We start from the raw sequence: 18,564 nt of genomic DNA, 5'->3' as shown, positions 1-18,564 counted from the left end.
CAGATGAAGTTGAGGCATGAGGGGTGGTAAACTACTCAAGCTATGAATTCCAGCATAGCTAACAAAAGCCAACAGTGGGATGAAACTAAAATATGCCCTTTTCAGATATTCTTAGGAAAACAAGTCAAGTCATCATCTGTGTTTATTATATTAACAGAACTGTCAGCAGGAGCTTGTAGCAAAAAATCAACCTAAGTTATTATGACTATATTTTTCCATTCTTCTCATTCCCTTAAAAAAAGAAAACCTATCAAATCTTAATGTGAGTCCTGCAGTGTATGATTTTGAAGCTAAAAGTAATTACACTCCATAGTTACCCTGTGCGACAACTGAAAAGTCCCTGAAACATTACCCTTTTGTTACAGTCAATGGTAAAAGGCACCTGGTGTATCTGATTACTTCTAGTGTGAGCATGAGATAATTGTTTGGGAACCTAGAACTGCTTGTTTAATGGGTGGGGACTCAGTATAATAATTACAGAGCCAGAAACCAGTTCAGCTTGATCATGGGAAATCTCATTCAGTACATTTCTAGTCTTGAGATGGCTTCTCAAATTCTCTATTCCTCTCTGGAATTCCCTAGAATTCTCCTGCTCTGTTTATAACATAAAGGTTTCTGTCCTAATGAATCTGAACTAAGAAGGAATGGAGGGTCTCTACACTGGAACAAGGCTGAAAGAAGTGGCACATTTTAAGTAAAGTAACGATGTTTCTTCTGTCACAGACATTTCCGTTGAATGTCTGTTAATACAGATCATGGATTCCAGGAAGCTATAATTTTTCCTAAATGTGCATCACTAGGATCTAGTGTGTGACAGAAAGAAGGAAGCTGGGTGAGAACAAAATCCAAAGATAAGAGTGCTTGATTTAGAGAGGACCTGTATCTGAGTCATTTTCATGTCTAATCAGAGATCCAGTTTCTGAATCTCTAGATATCCATTATCTTCGTGAATGGATCAAATTGTTAATTTGATCATTTCAAACCTTGTCATAGATTTTTTTTAACTTTTGGTGTAAAGAATCACCCAGACCAAATTCTTGTAGTCTTGTGGTCAAATTTATGAAACGATCACCTTAAACTTTGAAAACTATAGAAGAAAAAGTCATTGCCAGTGGCTGACAGAAGCACTAAGAAAAAATATCCTCCTTCTCCCACCCTGCCACTTGGAAACCCTTCTTCACATTTATATATAATAGAGTAGAATTCACCTATGAGCCACCATGGGGAAAAAAACAACAACCAGAAAACAGAAGATGGACAAGAGGAAAAGAAGTAAAGAGACTGCTTGTGGTCCCATGACCTGAATAGAAGAAGATTCCATCTCAAGCAGGAAGCTGTGCCACAGAAGACAGGAGAACCACCAGCGAAACCATACTAATGTTCGGTGGTGTCTGGACCTACCCGGAAGCTCTTGGTCCAGTCCCTCTGATGGCAGCGCTGGATAAATACTGTTTGATATGGGTGTCCTGGGTATTGGTCATTGAGGAAGTAGTTTAGAGAGTAAACTACTAGAATCCATTAAAGTTCATCAAAAATTGTGGGTTTTTTTTTATGTTCATCTTAAAACTTGAAAATGATAAAAGCAACTTTTCACTTTATCCAATGTTCTTACTACCCCACTCAAAACATCTTTTACAAATTTCCTTCCCCCAGATTTGGGGGAATGAGGGGAGAAGCAAAACTAAAAAAACTGCAAACTAGAAACAAGATAAGATCACCTGGTTTATTGAGAAAAGTTCATAATAAAGCTGCAACTGCTATTTTTACAACTTACAAAATAATCTGATATATAAAATGAATTGGTTTTCATTATGTAAGTACAAATAGTAAAAAAAATAATAATATTCCATGTGATAAACCATATTTGCAAGTCAGAGAAATCCCACATTCCTGAATTCTCCTGTTAAATGTTTTACATCAGATATTTTTAATCTGTTTACCAAGGGAAACCAGGTTTTTAACCATATTTAAGTTTTTGCTTACAGTTGCAATCTATCAGAAGCTGTGTCTACATGATTAGAGCCCGATCAAGCCAAAGATGAAAAATTCAAGCCATGTCTTCTCTTTAGGCTGTTTAATGTTACTTTTGTGATGGGAATGGCCCTCCTAATGCTTTACTGAACAACCTAATACTACTTAAAGGTCATAATGAATTAGACCAGTCCATTTTCTTCATCCAGTCTACTCTGGTCTAGAGCATATAGACACCAAAGAGCACAGAATTACTAGTAGCTGTCTACCACACCCCCACCCTATGAACCACTTTAAAAGAGAAAATTTCATCTTAAGATTTCACTGCTTAAGGAGGCCATACTACTGCAACAGGTTTTGGCCATGAAAGAATACTTTCCTAGATGTCATATTAAGTTAATGGAAAGCTTAGCCCCAAATCAATTATTCATGATATTCATTAGAAATTCTCACAAATGACATGCATTTAGGAGCCAATTTTGCTTCTTTGAATAGCCAAAGGCTTGAAAAAATATTTTTTTGCATTTCTTTTAGAATATTTAGTCACTGACAATTTTTACCAGTATCTTCTTCTTCTCCTCAGTCCTTAATAGACCCAACCCATTCCATCTGGGAAAAACAGAAACCTAACCAGATTTACTCAAATCTTTGAAGCCTTCTAATTTTTACCTTATAAATTATGTGGTTACTTTCATACTCATATTCTTTTACAAATGCAATATCAATGGTATTGCTAGATATAAGGAAACATTGGCATATTAGTATTGAGTTGGCCAAAAAGTGAGTTCAGGTTTTCCCATCAATCTTATGGACAAGCCTGAATGAACCTTTTAGCCAACTTAATAATCAGGTAATTAATTAAAAGAAGTAAGTCTTACTTAACACTACAAAACATACATAAAAGATGAATATGAAACTATAACACCATTTAAGAAACACTTTCCCCAGATTATTTTAGCATTTTGACCATAGTTTAATGATATGAACATTGTCCCCAAAACAGGTTCAAAGTATTCCGGGGGAAAACAGTTTCTTTCTCTGGAATCTATCTCAGCAGCAGTGATGTTCTTCTGCTCATTCCCCACCTTAGGCAGATGTGTAGAAGTACCTGGGCTTGGCATTGCCCAGCAGGTCATCTTCATAGTTGGGGAGGCAACAGAAGAAGAAGGCACAGCCGATCAGGATAATAGTGGCCGCCCACCCGAAGCCATAGGCCCAGTTATAGATGTAAGTGACAGCAGGGTTGAGGTGAAGGTTAAAGGTCTGAGTGTACTTCACAGGGTAAATTACCAGGGAGATGATCTGGAACACAGCTAAAAGGAAGGAAAAAAAAATCCCAAGTATGAATGCATGAATGCATGGTAACAACAGATTAATTCCTCTTCCTCAACATTTTTGCCTTAAAATTAAGTGTTAAACCCACCTAAATAATGCTGATAAAAGGGGCTGGGAGAATCTAGTTAATCATGAGCCAAAAAAGATGGTTGAATATTTTGTGTCAGAGATACCTGGCACTGAGCAGAATACTGAATATATGAAATACAGACAGAATATTAGAGAATCATTCCATAGTACCTGTGTAAGCATTATATATGCTAAAGTAAAAATTGCTGAACTGTGGTGTGCAATAGAAAAAAGAGAGTAGAGAAGAGCCTATTTTTTTTTCATCTTTGCATTTCCTATGCCAAACATTTAATATTTCAGTGGTAGCAAAAATAATATATATATACACATGTGTGTGCAAACACATACAGAGTTAGAACTCAATACTGACATTTGATAACATACTTTTGGAATATTCATTCAATAAATGAATGACTAAATGAAACAATGAACCAATGATATGAATGATCAATGGGAGAATCAGTAGAAAAGCCTGCAGAGGAAGGGAAATTTGAAGAATAAATAGAAATGAAGAGATGGAGGGCAGGAAGAAGACCGTTCCAGGCTAGGAGAATAGAAGTAAAAAAAGAGAATAATCACAATGCTTTGAAAAAGTGAAAGGGAAGATACAGGCAGGGAAACATGTCAAAAAGATTTCTAAACTCTTAATATAAGAGTCACATTGTTACAATTATTATCAATCATGCATTAACATTTTAAATTGCTTAAAAATAGAAGGAGCTTTATTAGATTACTTTGTAGTCTTTTTCAATGAACATGCATAATTCTATAAAGCACTAATGAGTATACACATGCTATGCTATGCCATAAGCTATGCCAAAAGACCCTGATCCTGGGAAAGACTGAAGGCAGGAGGAGAAGGGGATGACAGAGGATGAGACAGTTGGATGGCATCATTGACTCAATAGACATGAGTCTGAGCAAACTCCAGGAGATAGTGAAGGACAGGGAAGCTTAGCATGCTGCAGCTCATGGGGTCGCAAAGAGTTGGACATGACTGAGCGACTGAACACAATGCTATGCCATGCACTTTTTAACTTAGTATTTCATGTGTGCATTGCCATGACTTAAGGTATGAGCAAATTTTAGCTCTGTGACACTCAGACGCTGCTCTGCACAGAGGGACCAATAAGTTGGCTGTGCTTCCTAGAGCATGTCTGGAAGTGGATAGTTCTCACCACCACTTTCCTTTCACCTTAATTTTTTTCTACTAGCTCCACAGATATACTGTTAACTAGTTTTCTGTTTCTTTCTTTTTTTTTTTTTTTTAAGAAAAGCTAGTTTTTCCATTTCTTTTTTTTAATCACTAGAAAGGCTATAGACGTTTCCATATCTTGACTTGTTGCTTCTGTTTCCCAACTTAAAATGTTCTCCTTTGGCAACTCATGAAGGGCAACCTTGGTGCGGATCATCATTTGTCTGCTTCTTGTCTACTTAAAATAGCAAATTTTCACTGGTTAAGCCTGTCATTTAGTGCAAATCATTGTGTCCTACACAAAAGGAACACTTTTCTTCATTTTTCTCTAATATGTGCCATAATACATGTAAAATATAGTTATTTACCCATTTTGGTTCATCACATGGTTTAGATCAATTTCTACAAAATCTAAATTGCAGAAGACCCTTCCATGATCCACCACATCCTAAGAATGCAAAACTTCTTCACCAAGTGCAATGGTTCAGGGACATTTCAGTCCCCTAAGCATGCAGCTCATGCCAGGCCAGTCTGGGACCACTATGGAGACTGCCCTTCCAGTGGCGACATAGCCCTGGCCCCTTGGGGAGCAGGGACTCGAGGTCATCTATGAGAGACAACCGCAGATAGAGTGACAACCTTCCTCATTTGCCGGGGTGGGGGGGCGGAGGGGAGGGGCTGGAACTGGAACGCTATCTCAGGCAGAAGAGGAAAGAGTTCAAGATCTTAAAGCACATCCTCTGTTACTTCTGCCTTTGGGGACGCATTTTCTGAGAGCAGATCAGGAACTGTGCTGTCAGGGATCTTCACTGTGGCTTGGACATTTCTATATTGATGTTCACTGCAGAGAGGAATGAAGAATTGCTGGCGCACAGTCTTACCAGCCAGGGCCAGGAGGCCTCCGATCACTCTCAGGAAGACAAGCATTTGGGGTCCACAGAGGGCAAAGAAGGAGAGGATGAAGCATATCACCAGGATGATGAAACCGCAGAGCAGCATAGCGGCGGCTGCCCTTCCCCAAGCTACAAGGAAAAACAAACGGTCATTAATACGACAGACATTGCCAAATTTAAAAATTACTTAACAAAGCATCAGCAGGTTTTTTTTTCTTTTTAATAATTATATTTGGGTGGAAGAACAGTTTTTATTTCAATAATACTTAAACATCTCCATATTTTAAGGGAAGAATGGGCAATTCGTAGGTAGGACATTAATATAGTGATATACAGTAATGCCTTACCCCTCTGTTTGGGGGCAAATGTTTATACCTCCAAAATGAAAGGTAGACATTATTAAACTGTATCTCATTTAATAAGTGGATAAATTGGCCATATAAACAGGTATATTTAAAAGATTAACTCAAGTTCTAATCCAGTACAACCCAATACACAACATTTTTGGTATTGAACAATCCAAATTATAATCTCTTCAGAAACTGTTTCAATTACCTTTAAAAGGATCATTGTTTTGTATTAAGATTTGGTTCCATGAAAAAATAATTTTTGAAAACAGAGTACCTATGCCTAGGCAGAGATGTGAAATAAAACCACTTAATTGTAAAGTAGGTATGATTTTTATACAAGTTTAGGTACAAACAACCTTTCTAAATTTTTGCATAAATTTTTTCTGAAGTATTCAGAATTTGTTGCACAATAATTTTGTTATTGACATGCGCCCTAAAAATAATCGGGATGAGGTGGAAATTGAGTTCTGGTTTCAAAGATGGATGTGGGCAGCTCCAGCCCTGGCTCATTCTGCTCTGCGCCTATGGGAAGAGAAAAGCCATGACTTCCCAGCTAAGGATTCCAGCCAATCACTCTTCCTGTTCAACCTGCACCAATTTGTAAAATCTCTTTCCCACACAACTTTCTCTCCAGAGGTAGTAACTGACATGTATGAAGTAATCACTCTGTGCCAGGCATGGAGCTAAGGACCTGCCATGGTTTAACTCTCTGAATTCTCAGGATAACTCTTCAAGGTTCACATTCTGTTATCATTTCTATTTTAGAAGTGAGATTACACTGAGGCTTGGAGAGTCCAGATAACCTGCCTATAGTCACAGAGCTGGCAGCCAAGTCTGATTTCTAGCCTGTCTGAAGCCAGAATATGACTCTTTTTTTATTTGGGGATACGATTTACATGCTAGAAAATTCATCCATTTAAAGTGTACAATTCAGTGGTTTTTACTATATTTACAGGGTTATGCAGCCATCACCATTTACAATTCCAAAACTTTTCATCACTCCAAAAAGAAACTCCATGACCATTAGCAGTCACCTCCCCCTCCCTTCTTCCTTCAGCTTCCAACAACCACTAATCTACTTTCTGTCTCTATAAATTTGTATACCCTGTACAGTGCTTATAAATGGGGTTATAGTTTAATACTATGTGGCCTTTGGGACTGTCCTGTGCTTTCACTTAGCATGTTTTCAAGGTTCATCCATATTGTAGCAGCATGGAGCAGGACTTCATTCCTTTTTATGACCAATAATTAGTCTACCATATGGAGAGCCCACATTATGTTTGTCCACTCATTCATTAATGAATGAACATGCACCCTTAACCTGCTTTTCTTTATTGAATTTGAAAAGGAGAGTTGCATGCACCTCAGTGCTGGTCCTACTCCAACTTGAACACAGCTTGGCTGGCAAACATACCCTCACTTAATTTTGGTCACTAGAGCGGTCAATGGTAGACAAACCTAACGACTAGCAGAAAGAACAAAGGCTTGGGAACCTTGTTTATACTCCGCCTCTACTACCCATTAGGGCTTCCCAGGTGGTGCTAGTGGTAAAGAACCTGCCTGTCAATGCAGGAGACATAAGAGACATAGATTTGATCTCTGGGTCAGGAAGATCCCCTGCAGGAGGATACGGCAACCCACTCCAGTATTTTTGCCTGGAAATCCTCATGGACAGAAGAAGCTGGTGGACTACAGGCCATGGGATCACAAAAAGTCAGACACAAATGAGTGACTAACTTTCACTTTCTTTCAAGTAAAAGACACATGCTCTTTTTTTTTTTTTTTTACATGCGCAAATATTATGTTTTCACACAAATGACCCTTTAGTGGCACTATCAGGGGCATGACAGTCCATGAGTGGGTCCAGTTTTGTTTATAATTTTTACTACTTTCTTCTAAGTCCTGCTCTTTCTGTGAGATCAATAAGAGACTTTAGGACCAAGGTAAAAAGAAATGTTTTATTTTAAAAGCAACATAGATAAAGCCAGAATGTGAAATTGAGTAATTAATTCTCTTTTTTCACTTTTGCCTTGTCCTTTGGGTAAGGTAACTTTCCAGAGAGGAGAAGCCATCCTTGGAAAGAACAGCTAAGACCATCTCTACGTCTACACCATAGACCACTGACACAAAACCATCAGTGATGCTCATAGAAAAGATGGCTTCCTGTGTGTCCTTGCAGACACACTGAATCACAGCTGGAAAGACAGTGCCCAGGAATCTGCATCTTCCTAGTATTTCTTTACTAGTATACTAAATTTTGAGAACAACTAAGATAGATGATTAATCTTCTTATAAGAACAGCTGTTGCGTTGCCAGAAAGGAGCACGCAACTTTCAGTATGTGACCCACCACCAATTACAGTCTCATTTCTATAGATTTTTTTCATGGCTACTGCCAATCATTAAATTCAATTAAATACAATCATTAAATTCAAATAAGCAGACACTGATTTTTCCTTTTAAGTTGAATTCACAGGTTTGTCACTGTTCAGTGAAAAGGCAGTACATCTGTATATGCACACAGAGGAATGCAAGCATTATGAAGATCAATTGTACAGTAGAATGTGAGTGTTCAATAAAAACAGAAAAAAAAAAATCCTAACAGGGAACATATTTAATAATCAAACTCTGACAATTACAGATTAAGGTTTTTAAACTATAGCTAAATAATGTATGATATTGCCTAAAGAGTAATATCAATCATTTTACCTGTTTGAGGAAAATTAATACAAAGTTAAATTATTGCTATTACTACTTCCTCTGACACTATAGCTATAATTTACATTTAGTTTCAGGTACTTGAAAGAAATTAAAGAAATAGTAAGCCAATTCACCTAAAACCAACAGGTGAATGTAAAGATAAACAGATCATTTTAATAACTCTTTCTATGCTATGTTAAATCAACTCAATTAGCGTCTTGCTTATTTAAAATGCTGAGTCTGAGAGAAATCAAAATGGACACTTCAGCAACATTTTGTCTGGAGAAAGGCTGCCTTGGAAGTAGAACATGTAAAACTTGCTCCTTGTAGCGTGGAAACACCCACAGTGAATCACTTAACTATAATTTGAGATATAAATCTTAACACGGTTTTGAAGGTCCTGACGGATGGATAACAAGGAAAGCAATCTGCTCTCATGTCAATGACTATTTTGTTGTAAGATGGTGAGATGGACCCTATTAGATCTGAGCAGGATCCTCCCAGCCCAACATTCTGCCTGAGAAGGAGCCCAACTGCCATGTAGACTTACAACATGGCAATTTTCCCAGACATACACTTTAAAAAGTTAAGTCTATAGGCTAAGTAGCTTTGGTCTTCCTTAATTACCCAGAATGAGCCTAATATTCCCAAATTTACCAAACCCTTTTGAGAACTATTTATATTTTATATTATACCTTGATCTAAATTATACCTATTTACTAGCCCCAATGAAAAAACATCACTTTTTAAAACTTGTCCTAAAGCTACTTCTTTCATGATTCAACAGATGTTCCTCAGTTCTTCAAAGACAATCCATCTTCATCTATTCTGAATATAACTCTGTCCTTCATTAATATTTTATATAGTAAATTTTATTGCCTTTCCTAATCTGTTTTTTATTGGCATTTGTTACATCCATACTAAAATTTGAGGACAACTTAGATGATTGATCGCCTTATAAAGATAGATTGCAACACTGCCAAAAAGAAGCATGTAAGTTTCATGAGAAATGAGACTACTATCAACTGTAGTCTCGTTTCTATAGTTTATTTTTTTCATGGTTACTGTCAATCCTTAAATTCAATTAAATATAATCATTAAATTCAAATAAGCAGAATCTGTGTTTGTGTGTGTGTGTGTGTGTGTGTGTGTGCAGGGAAGTTGGGGAAGTTGTCAATTACCTTTCTCTGAATTGAGATCACAATAGCATGCTGTATTTCAGGTAAACAGAGTTTCTATGCAGGAATTTTGTTTTCTTAAAGGAAGACAAATTTGGTGTTTCATATGTATTCATAATTTATTCTGTCATAAGTTTATTTTCTAAATACCACTTGGAGAAATTCATGTTATCAAAGAAACCAGCAATATTATAAATCCACTTTTAAATAAGATTCATTAAAGATCCATTTAGGTGAAGAATGGCTTATCAAATTTTGCTATTTCTTGCAAAGATTCAACATTAAATCAACAATGGAAACCATTCGCTGATCACTAATGAAATTCTGAGTTTTTTCTGGGAAATCTTTTAAAATTTTTTGTATGAGGAAGAATGCTGTATCTTTTTCCAGAGATTATATACTGAAATACGACATTACAAGGCAAATACAGCCGGGAAAAGACCAATAAGATCAACTGATAAGAAAAGAGCAATAAAAAAAAAAAAGAAAAGAGCAATAAAAGTAAAATAAGTAAATACCTCGAATATCAAGCTAGAAATCATAAATCAAACTTAAGTTTGTGGAAAAGAAAAAAAAAATTTTTATTTTAAGACAAGGAGAGCACTACTACTATTGTGGGTGATATTTTGGAGACTGTCATGACTTTTTCACCCCAAATTAGTATTTCTTTTAATGGATTTGCTGCATTCTTCAGGAGTTTTACATGTGGGCACCAAATATTGAGGTTTCCCTAGTGGCTCAGTAGTAAAAAATCGGCCTGCAATGCAGGAAGCATGGGTTCTATCTCTGGGTCAGGAAGATCCCCTGGAGGAGGGCATAGCAATCCACTCCAGTATTCTTGCCTGGCAAATCCCATGGACTGAGGAGCCTGGCAGGCTAGAGCCCATAGGATGGCAAAGAGCTGGACATGACTGAAGTGACTGAGCAGAGCACACAGCAACAAATGTTGACCGGAACCTACTGTGGCCTAGCCCCTTACTCAAATTGTCACCCAACTGAAGGACGGCTCCTTTCCAGAACAAAAGATTCATCTATGAACAAGACAGAAAACCCTACCTAGTGAATCTAAGATTTTGTCAGATTTCTTCCTATTGCTTCTATAAAGTTCTTTATGTCATACACAAGCAGAACTGGAAACTGGATAAAACCAAAATTAAAAATATAAAAAGATGTTATCTACAAATAAACATAAGCATGGGTGGATGATAATTTCAAAAAGACTGTTGCCTATTCATTGAGGAGACTCGCAGTAATACAGACCAGTGCTTCTGAAACTTAAAAGTGCTGATGAATCAGTCACCTGGGGACCGAGTTAAAATACAGATTGCAATTCAGTAAATGGGCCTAAGATACTGAGTGTCCAAAAACCTCCCCAATAATGCAGATGCTGATGGTCTACGACACATTAGTAGTAAAAATCTAGAGGATAACTCAGTACAGACCTCCAAATAAATCGGCATAGGAAGAGCAATCCTCCAAGGTTTGGAGGCAGGAAAGGAATGGCTTAAAGGAAGAATGGTGGGGGCGGGGGTTACTGGGGGAGGGGGGATTCCATGGTAGGTGTGAGATTCTTTACATGCTCCACATTCCCACCCCCCTAAACTGAGCCAGATGATAACTCTTGCCCATTGGTCTTTGCAGAACTCCTTTTCCGTCTTTTAAAGTCTGAGTGGGGAAACTATCCTACACAGGAAGATGGGAAAATACAGGAAATTGTGTATGAACTCAGAAAAGGTAACTAGCAGCAAATTTGGGATCTACCCTTAAATGTGTTTGAAAATCTGTCTGCTGTTAGAAGGCTAAAAAGAAGAATTTACAGAGAAGCCCATCAGCTCTTGTCAGCGTTAAGAGAGGTACTTTTTTTTTTAATTGGAGGATAATTGCTTTACAATGTTGTATTGGTTTCTGCCATACAACAATGCAAATAAGCCATAATTATATATACATTCCGTACCTCTTCAGCCTCCCTCGCCCCTCCCATCCCACCCTTCTAGGTCATCAGAGTACCAGGCTGGGCTCCCTGTGTTATACAGCATTGCCACTAAGAGAGGTACTTTTAAACAAACAAGCATGGTGGAGAGAGTTAAGTTGCTGAACAAACAGTGAAAGCTCAGATCAATCACAGGGGATGCTGACGGGCAGGCTTTGCAGAAATCTCGAGTAGGCGCACTCTTTGTCCCTCCCAATTCTGATAGTCTAGGAGTCTGTGCCCATTTACAGGGAGAAAAGACAAGTTAGGTCACTAAAAAGGAATTGAGGCTCTCTGGTAGTTATTGCTAAGCACAGCAAATGTGGAGTAAACTGGGCAAGATCACTCATTCCTAGATGTCTAGATTTTATAAATCAACACATATACAAAATCATGAAAATCACCTGAGTGTCCAACTTTTTATTTTACTATATAAGAATATGAACACATGCGCATAAAAGATTAATCTATCTACTAATGCCTAATTTCATAAACCACAAGAATATAATCTCAAAATGAAATCCTTTAAGTTGAATTTAACCCAGTGAACACGTTAACTTCGTACTTATTTTTCTCATTTTCCATACTATGAAAAGCCATAGGGCTAAATTACCTAAAATTATTTCCCATAATAATCTGATTCTTTGTCTTAAGGCTGATTTCATGTTAAAAAACAAAAACAAAAAGCTTTCAATGTGGTATCATTGGTAAAAATGAGGCTCTGCCCTTCTGAGTTCAGATCAAAGACAAAGGCTCTCCCTTGCTGCCACTCAGACTTTGCCGCTGTCGTTCTTGGAGCATAAATTCATCTTTCTTATCCCAGTAACTGATCCATAAACTTAACTCCATTACTCTCCACCCTGAATGAGTCAGAGCTTGCTTAGGACTTGAAATCTACATCTCTGAAGTTGAAAATATCCTCTGATCTACTCTTTCTTAGAACTGGAAAAGAAGGTGCCAGCAATGCAAAAATACCATCTGTGAACATGGATTCAAATTTAATTTTGCATTTTCTTTATACATGAAATTTGAATGACTGTTTCAGCATTTAAATCTAGATTTTTCTTTTCCTGTTTTGAGGATTAGAAACCTTGATTTAAAAAAAAAAAATTCAAACAAGTATGTGTATTTATTTAGTTGTTGTTTAGCTGCTAAATTGTATCTGTCTCTTTTGCAAACCCATGGACTGTAGCCTCCCAGGCTGCTCTGTCCACAGGATTTCCCAGGCAAGAATACTGGAGTGAAAAAAAGAATACTGGAGTGTGTTGCCATTTCCTTCTCCAGGAGATCTTCCGGACTGAACCCTCCTCTTCTGCATTGCAGGCAGATTTTTTATCACTGAGCCACCAGGGAAGCCCCATTTAGTTGTAACTATTGTGAAAAAGAAAACGTTCAGTGTTTAATTCCGTTTACTGATTAGGAAAAATGAAGTGGATACATCATTTTTTTTAAAACTGTTAATGACAGTGAAGAATATAACATTCTGCTTTTTACATAATTCTGAGGAACTATTTACCTTTATGAAAAAAAGCCTATATTATTTAGTATTATTGCCGATACCTACCAGTAACAACCTAGGTCCTTAATACCAAAATAAATCAATGTTATAAATATCAGCAAATAAAAGTGATAGTGAAGCACTTTGTAAATACAAAGGTATATTTTCTTAAGTGTTACAATGGTAAACCACAAGATTTCTTAGTACATGGCAAGAAATTTTTAAAAAGTGGAGGTACTTACTTAATTCTTTATACTGAGATATTTTAATTAGAGCCATCAACCTTACTCTTAGTCATGTTTGTACATACGTGGGAGTATGTGTAAACTGCTCACTGTATTTTAGATAAAGTATGACCTCATGTGAATGCATTTTTTTCGGCAAGGACTTACTGAAGCTATCTGAAAATCTCAAGAGTTCAGACATCTAGATAATTGACCTAAAGTGTAGAAATACACAATTTCTATACCTGTGAGGCAAAACTAGACAACAGTCCCTGGCAGGAAATGAAGTGGAAGTATAATAATCATTCTAACCATCTTTGACATCAGTAGCCTGGGATGGACCTCTTGTGGTGAATTCATGGCTATTTTCTTCTTCCCACGGTCACCTGTTGACAGTGGATGCTGGGTGCATCATTTGATTCTAGGGCTTGAGCAAAAGCTGCGTTTATCACATTCTTGGCACTTGGTTATCTTTGCAAAGGTCAGGAATAATTAAAATGGAATGTGAAGGCTACCACCACCCACTTGTGAAAATCACAAAGACAGTACTAGATTCGTCAAGACTCACTTGGAAAAGCGCACTTTTCCAAAGACCAATTGCTGTATCAAATTGAAACATCAACTATTCACTGGATCTGTACTTTCTTTACAATTAAAAAAAGTTAATGCTTGAGGCTCCTGTCTAATTAAAAAATTAGAAAACAGAAATAGAACCTGCCTATTCCCTTCTTTATACAAAGCACTCAATCAGCCTGAGGTTACAAGTGCCACACCCTAAGAAGGTGAGTTCATCTTGCAAGTCTAGAAAAATTAAAAACTGCATTGTGCCTGTTTCACAAGAGGGCTGTGGTCACAGCCAGAGCCTTGCAGGCCAGATCATGTCCCAGCAATAGTGCTGATCTAGGCTCTGCCTGCACCCTTCTCCTGACTGGCGCACTAACCTTAATTCACATGCCCAGCATCGCTGATTATTCATTCGTTGGGTCTGTATTAGTCTTTGAAGTGAGACATGAAGACCAAAGTCTGTTTAAAAACACACCTGCTTTAAGCAGGCCTGCTAAATCCCCTATAAGATATTGAACCTGACTGCATTTTAACCAACTATACAGACATGTTATTTCAAAGAAATTAACTCACTTCGAAAACCTAAGAGACTTGTGGGTAATACAAACCATTCCAGGTGGGCTGTTTGTGCTTTAAGAGAGGAAAAACACAGATTCTAAGGAAAGTAGGAATTTCATTTAGTCTTTACATTTACCTCCTGACAAGGGCCATGCCTCCTTTGTGGGTGGGGGGTGGGGGATGGGGTGGATTCCATGTGGGAACTTCCAAGTAATTCCACAGTAGATAAGATAAAGCACCAAGCCCCTGATACAGGGCTTCAAGATAAACAGAATTTGGTTTGAAGCCCTGGGCCAGTTTAGGGGTAGGGGGTAAGTCAAAGGCCCTACCAGAGAATGGGGGAAAAAGCTGGATAGCTTTCTTTCTGTTTAAAACTATTAAACTCAGTTGGTAAGGCCCCATTCAGTAGTACCTGGCTTTAAGCTTCTGATTACGCTCCTACTTAAACCCTCTTTTCTCAGACCCCACACACGTCGCTAATTACAATAGACCCCAGCAGTTCTTCCCACCTACCAGTAAGCTGGGGGCGGTACCAGCCCAGGGCAAATTCCGCTCCGGTCCCGTCAGCTAACTAGTAGGCAGGAAATCCCTCCACATTGGAAAAAGACAAACCTCTATCTACAGTATTTTAAATTTGTCAACTCCGTTTCATTTCGCTAGTGTAGAAGATGTGTTTGCTTTTTAGATTTCAAATCGAACTGAAATAAAGTTTTCTAAACAGCAATGCCGGACTTGAGCCACACTCTCCCTCTAACAAGAATTACCCTGCAGCATTAAACACTGCAATATCTACTGAAATTATCACTGCTAAAACTTTGACAGAAAAGGTTTTTTTTGTTTTATTTTTTTTAAAGGAAGAAGAGCTGCTTTCTCTTAGTTCAAGTTTAGTAATATAGCGAACAAAGGTGCGCACTTTTAATACTTGTATTTTAAGCATAAGAAGAACCAGAGGAGGAGGCCACGAAATGGGAATAAATTTGAGTAGGTATCCAAGAAAATATACTTTGTTCGTTGTATTTACTCATCAAACCCTTTTCAAATGGCTGAGATCACCTTTTGCTGTACGAATAAATGTAGTTTGAACTAGGGTCACTGTCGTCCAGTGTCGAGCCTGGGTTTTGGCCACCCAAGGCTGCTACTGCTTGATTTTGTACGGGTTCGATGTACGGACCCAGGCCCTGAGGAGATTTTTGTTGAATCACCCATTAGCCCCCCGACCCTGTTTAGTCCCTTATCGACCCTGTTTTAGTCCATTCCCGTAGAGCGACTTCCGCACTCCCTGGGCGCCGGCGCTCGCCCCAGCCGCCGCCCGGCGGACTTCACGCAGGCGGCGGCACTCACCATACGTCATGAGGCTGTCGCAGACTTCTAGTAAACAATGCCACCACAGCGAGGACGTCTGGCTGTCATTGCTCGACTGCAGCCAGCCGCGGCCGGCCAGCGCGATGATGTCAAAGACGATGGCGCTAAGCAGTAGCAGCGGCAGGATCCACCTGCAGCGCTCGCAGGCCAGGCCGCAGCGCAGCATCTCGACGGCGGCGGTGGGGAGGAGAGCAGCGCGCGAGGCTCGGACACCGGCGGAGAGTGGCCCTCGAGCGCGGGCAGCGCGACAAAAGGGAAGAGGCCGCAAGGAGGCGGCTCTTGGAGGACGCGGCTCAGGGCTGGCAGCGGGGGCGCGGCGCCCGCCCCACCTAGATTCCGGTGACTCAGAGCGCGCCGCCCGGACCTGTTCGGCAGGCTGGCCGGGGCGCGCGCTGGGGAGGCGGGGCCGGGCTCAGGTTACGGCGGGTGTGGGTGAGCCTAACCCTGCCCGCGAGCAGCCTGGAGCCTCGGGAAGCCACAGTCTCGTCTCCTCCTCTCACTTGGTCCCCTCACATCCAACGCTTTTCTTCTCAGTGCTTCAAGGTGTACACATTTTAATCTGCGCATCACCAGTTATGTATTCAACCCCTGAAGTCGGATCGTGGTCTGATTTTCAGTAATACTGTATTTAAGTTTCCAGCCATTTGAGATGAGCGTTCAAACTGTACATGGGTCATTGTCGCACTCCGTTTGAGCGCGTGTTTGAGCACGTGTACCGAACCGAGCACTCGGTCCCTGACCCTCCCCAAGAGTTTCTCTGGTAATCCTACGGGCTTCCCTCGTGGCTCAGATGGCAAAGAATCTGCCTGCAATGCAGGAGACCGGGGTTTGATCCCTGGATGGGGAAGATCCCCTGGAGAAGGAAATGGCAACCCACTCCAGTATTGTAGAGTCGAATACGACTGAGCGACTCACACACGCGCGCGCGCGCGCACACACACACACAGCCGCACTTTCTTTGAGTGCGTGTACCCAACCGAGGACCCTGTCCCTGACCCTCCCCCGCAGAGGTGGGCATTTCCTGTTGAGCTCCACCTTTGTACCTTGTACCTCAGCTGCTTCAGACTCATAACTGTTTACATCCCCGCCTTCTCCACTCGGGTGCCAACTCTGACAGAGAGACCTTGTTTTAATGATCTGTGTATCCCTGGTGCCGGCCCTGTGCCTGGTCTTAAAGGGAGCACGGTAAACATTTTATTCCCAAACACACTGAAATTAACAAATGCTAGTTTCACGTGGTGGAGAAGGAAATGGCAACCCACTCCAATACTCTTGCCTGGAAAATCCCACGGACGAAGCCTGGTAGGCTACAGTCCATGGGGTCGCAAAGAGTCCAACACGACTGAGCGACTTCACTTCACTCACTTCATACTTTATCACTGGAGAAGGAAATGGCAACCCACTCCAGTATTCTTGCTTGGAGAATCCCATGGACCTGGGAGCCTGGCGGGCCGTGGTCCATGGGGTCGCAGAGCGTCGGACACGACTGAAGTGACTGAGCAAGAGAGAGTTTCAGTCTTGGAAGCGCTTCAACTGCTTCTCCAGATAAATTCAGGTCATCTTGGCTGCCGTCCATGCCTTAGCCCAGATCTCTACTTAGACCCCTTTACATCTACCCTTTTCATTTACTATTTTGAGGTTTCTCCAAACAAAAACTGCATGTCAGCATACAACCACTGCATGCTAAACCACTAAAGTCCCAACTCCAGTTTCCTGACTCTGCTTCCATCACCACTATAGCTCCTCAGGTGTGGCTAGCAGGGTGAGGTGGCAGCTGGGAGTGGTACTGAGGAGAAATAAGTTCTCAGTATCTGCACAACCCCTCCTTGGGCAAATCATGAAAAATAGCCAATGAGGGTCTCACTTTGTACCTCCAAATATATATTCTGAATCTCTTTTCTTTTTATTGAATATTTACAATATTAGTTTCAGGTGTACAGCATCAGTCAGTCAGTTCAGTCGCTCAGTCATGTCTGACTCTTTTCAGCCCCATAAATCGCAGCACGCCAGGCCTCCCTGTCCATCACCAACTCCCGGAGTTCACTCAGACTCACGTCCATCAAGTCAGTGATGCCATCCAGCCATCTCATCCTCTGTCATCCCCTTCTCCTCCTGCCCCCAATCCCTCCCAGCATCAGAGTCTTTTCCAATGAGTCAACTCTTCGCATGAGGTGGCCAAAGTACTGGAGTTTCAGCTTTAGCATCAGTCCTTCCAAAGAAATCCCAGGGCTGATCTCCTCTAGGATGGACTGGCTGGATCTCCTTGCAGTCCAAGGGACTCTCAAGAGTCTTCTCCAACACCACAGTTCAAAAGCATCAATTCTTCGGCGCTCAGCCTTCTTCACAGTCCAACTCTCACATCCATACATGACCACTGGAAAAACCATAGCCTTGACTAGACGGACCTTTGTTGGCAAAGTAATGTCTCTGCTTTTGAATATGCTCTCTAGGTTGGTCATAACTTATAGGGATTCAATATTTTCATAGCTCTCAATATGCCAGCAAATTTGGAAAACTCAACAGTGGCCACAGAACTGGAAAAGGTCAGTTTTCATTGCAATCCCAAAGAAAGGCAATGCCAAAGAATGTTCGAACTATTGCACAATTGCACTTGATTCACCTGCTAACAAAATAATGCTCAAAATCCTCCAAGCTAGGCTTCAACAGTACATGAATCGAGAACTTCCAGGTGTACAAGC

At 40.1% G+C, this 18,564-nt stretch overlaps 1 protein-coding gene across 1 annotated transcript; it reads right to left on the bottom strand.

Moving 5' to 3' along the window:
• Window positions 1-1,709: 1,709 nt before the first annotated feature.
• On the bottom strand, window positions 1,710-16,205 carry LOC102411811 (p53 apoptosis effector related to PMP22). Its single transcript, XM_006074678.4, has 3 exons — window positions 15,845-16,205; window positions 5,452-5,592; window positions 1,710-3,284 (listed from the first exon to the last, which is right to left on the bottom strand). Exons 1-3 carry the CDS (start codon window positions 16,029-16,031, stop codon window positions 3,058-3,060), a joined length of 555 nt encoding a protein of 184 aa, XP_006074740.4. The 5' UTR covers window positions 16,032-16,205; the 3' UTR covers window positions 1,710-3,057.
• Window positions 16,206-18,564: the final 2,359 nt, after the last annotated feature.

Source organism: Bubalus bubalis, chromosome 10, assembly GCF_019923935.1.
Source record: "Bubalus bubalis isolate 160015118507 breed Murrah chromosome 10, NDDB_SH_1, whole genome shotgun sequence".
NCBI lineage: Eukaryota > Metazoa > Chordata > Mammalia > Artiodactyla > Bovidae > Bubalus > Bubalus bubalis.
Note: the sequence above shows the minus strand (reverse complement) of the source record. Positions and strands in the feature narration are given on the sequence as shown.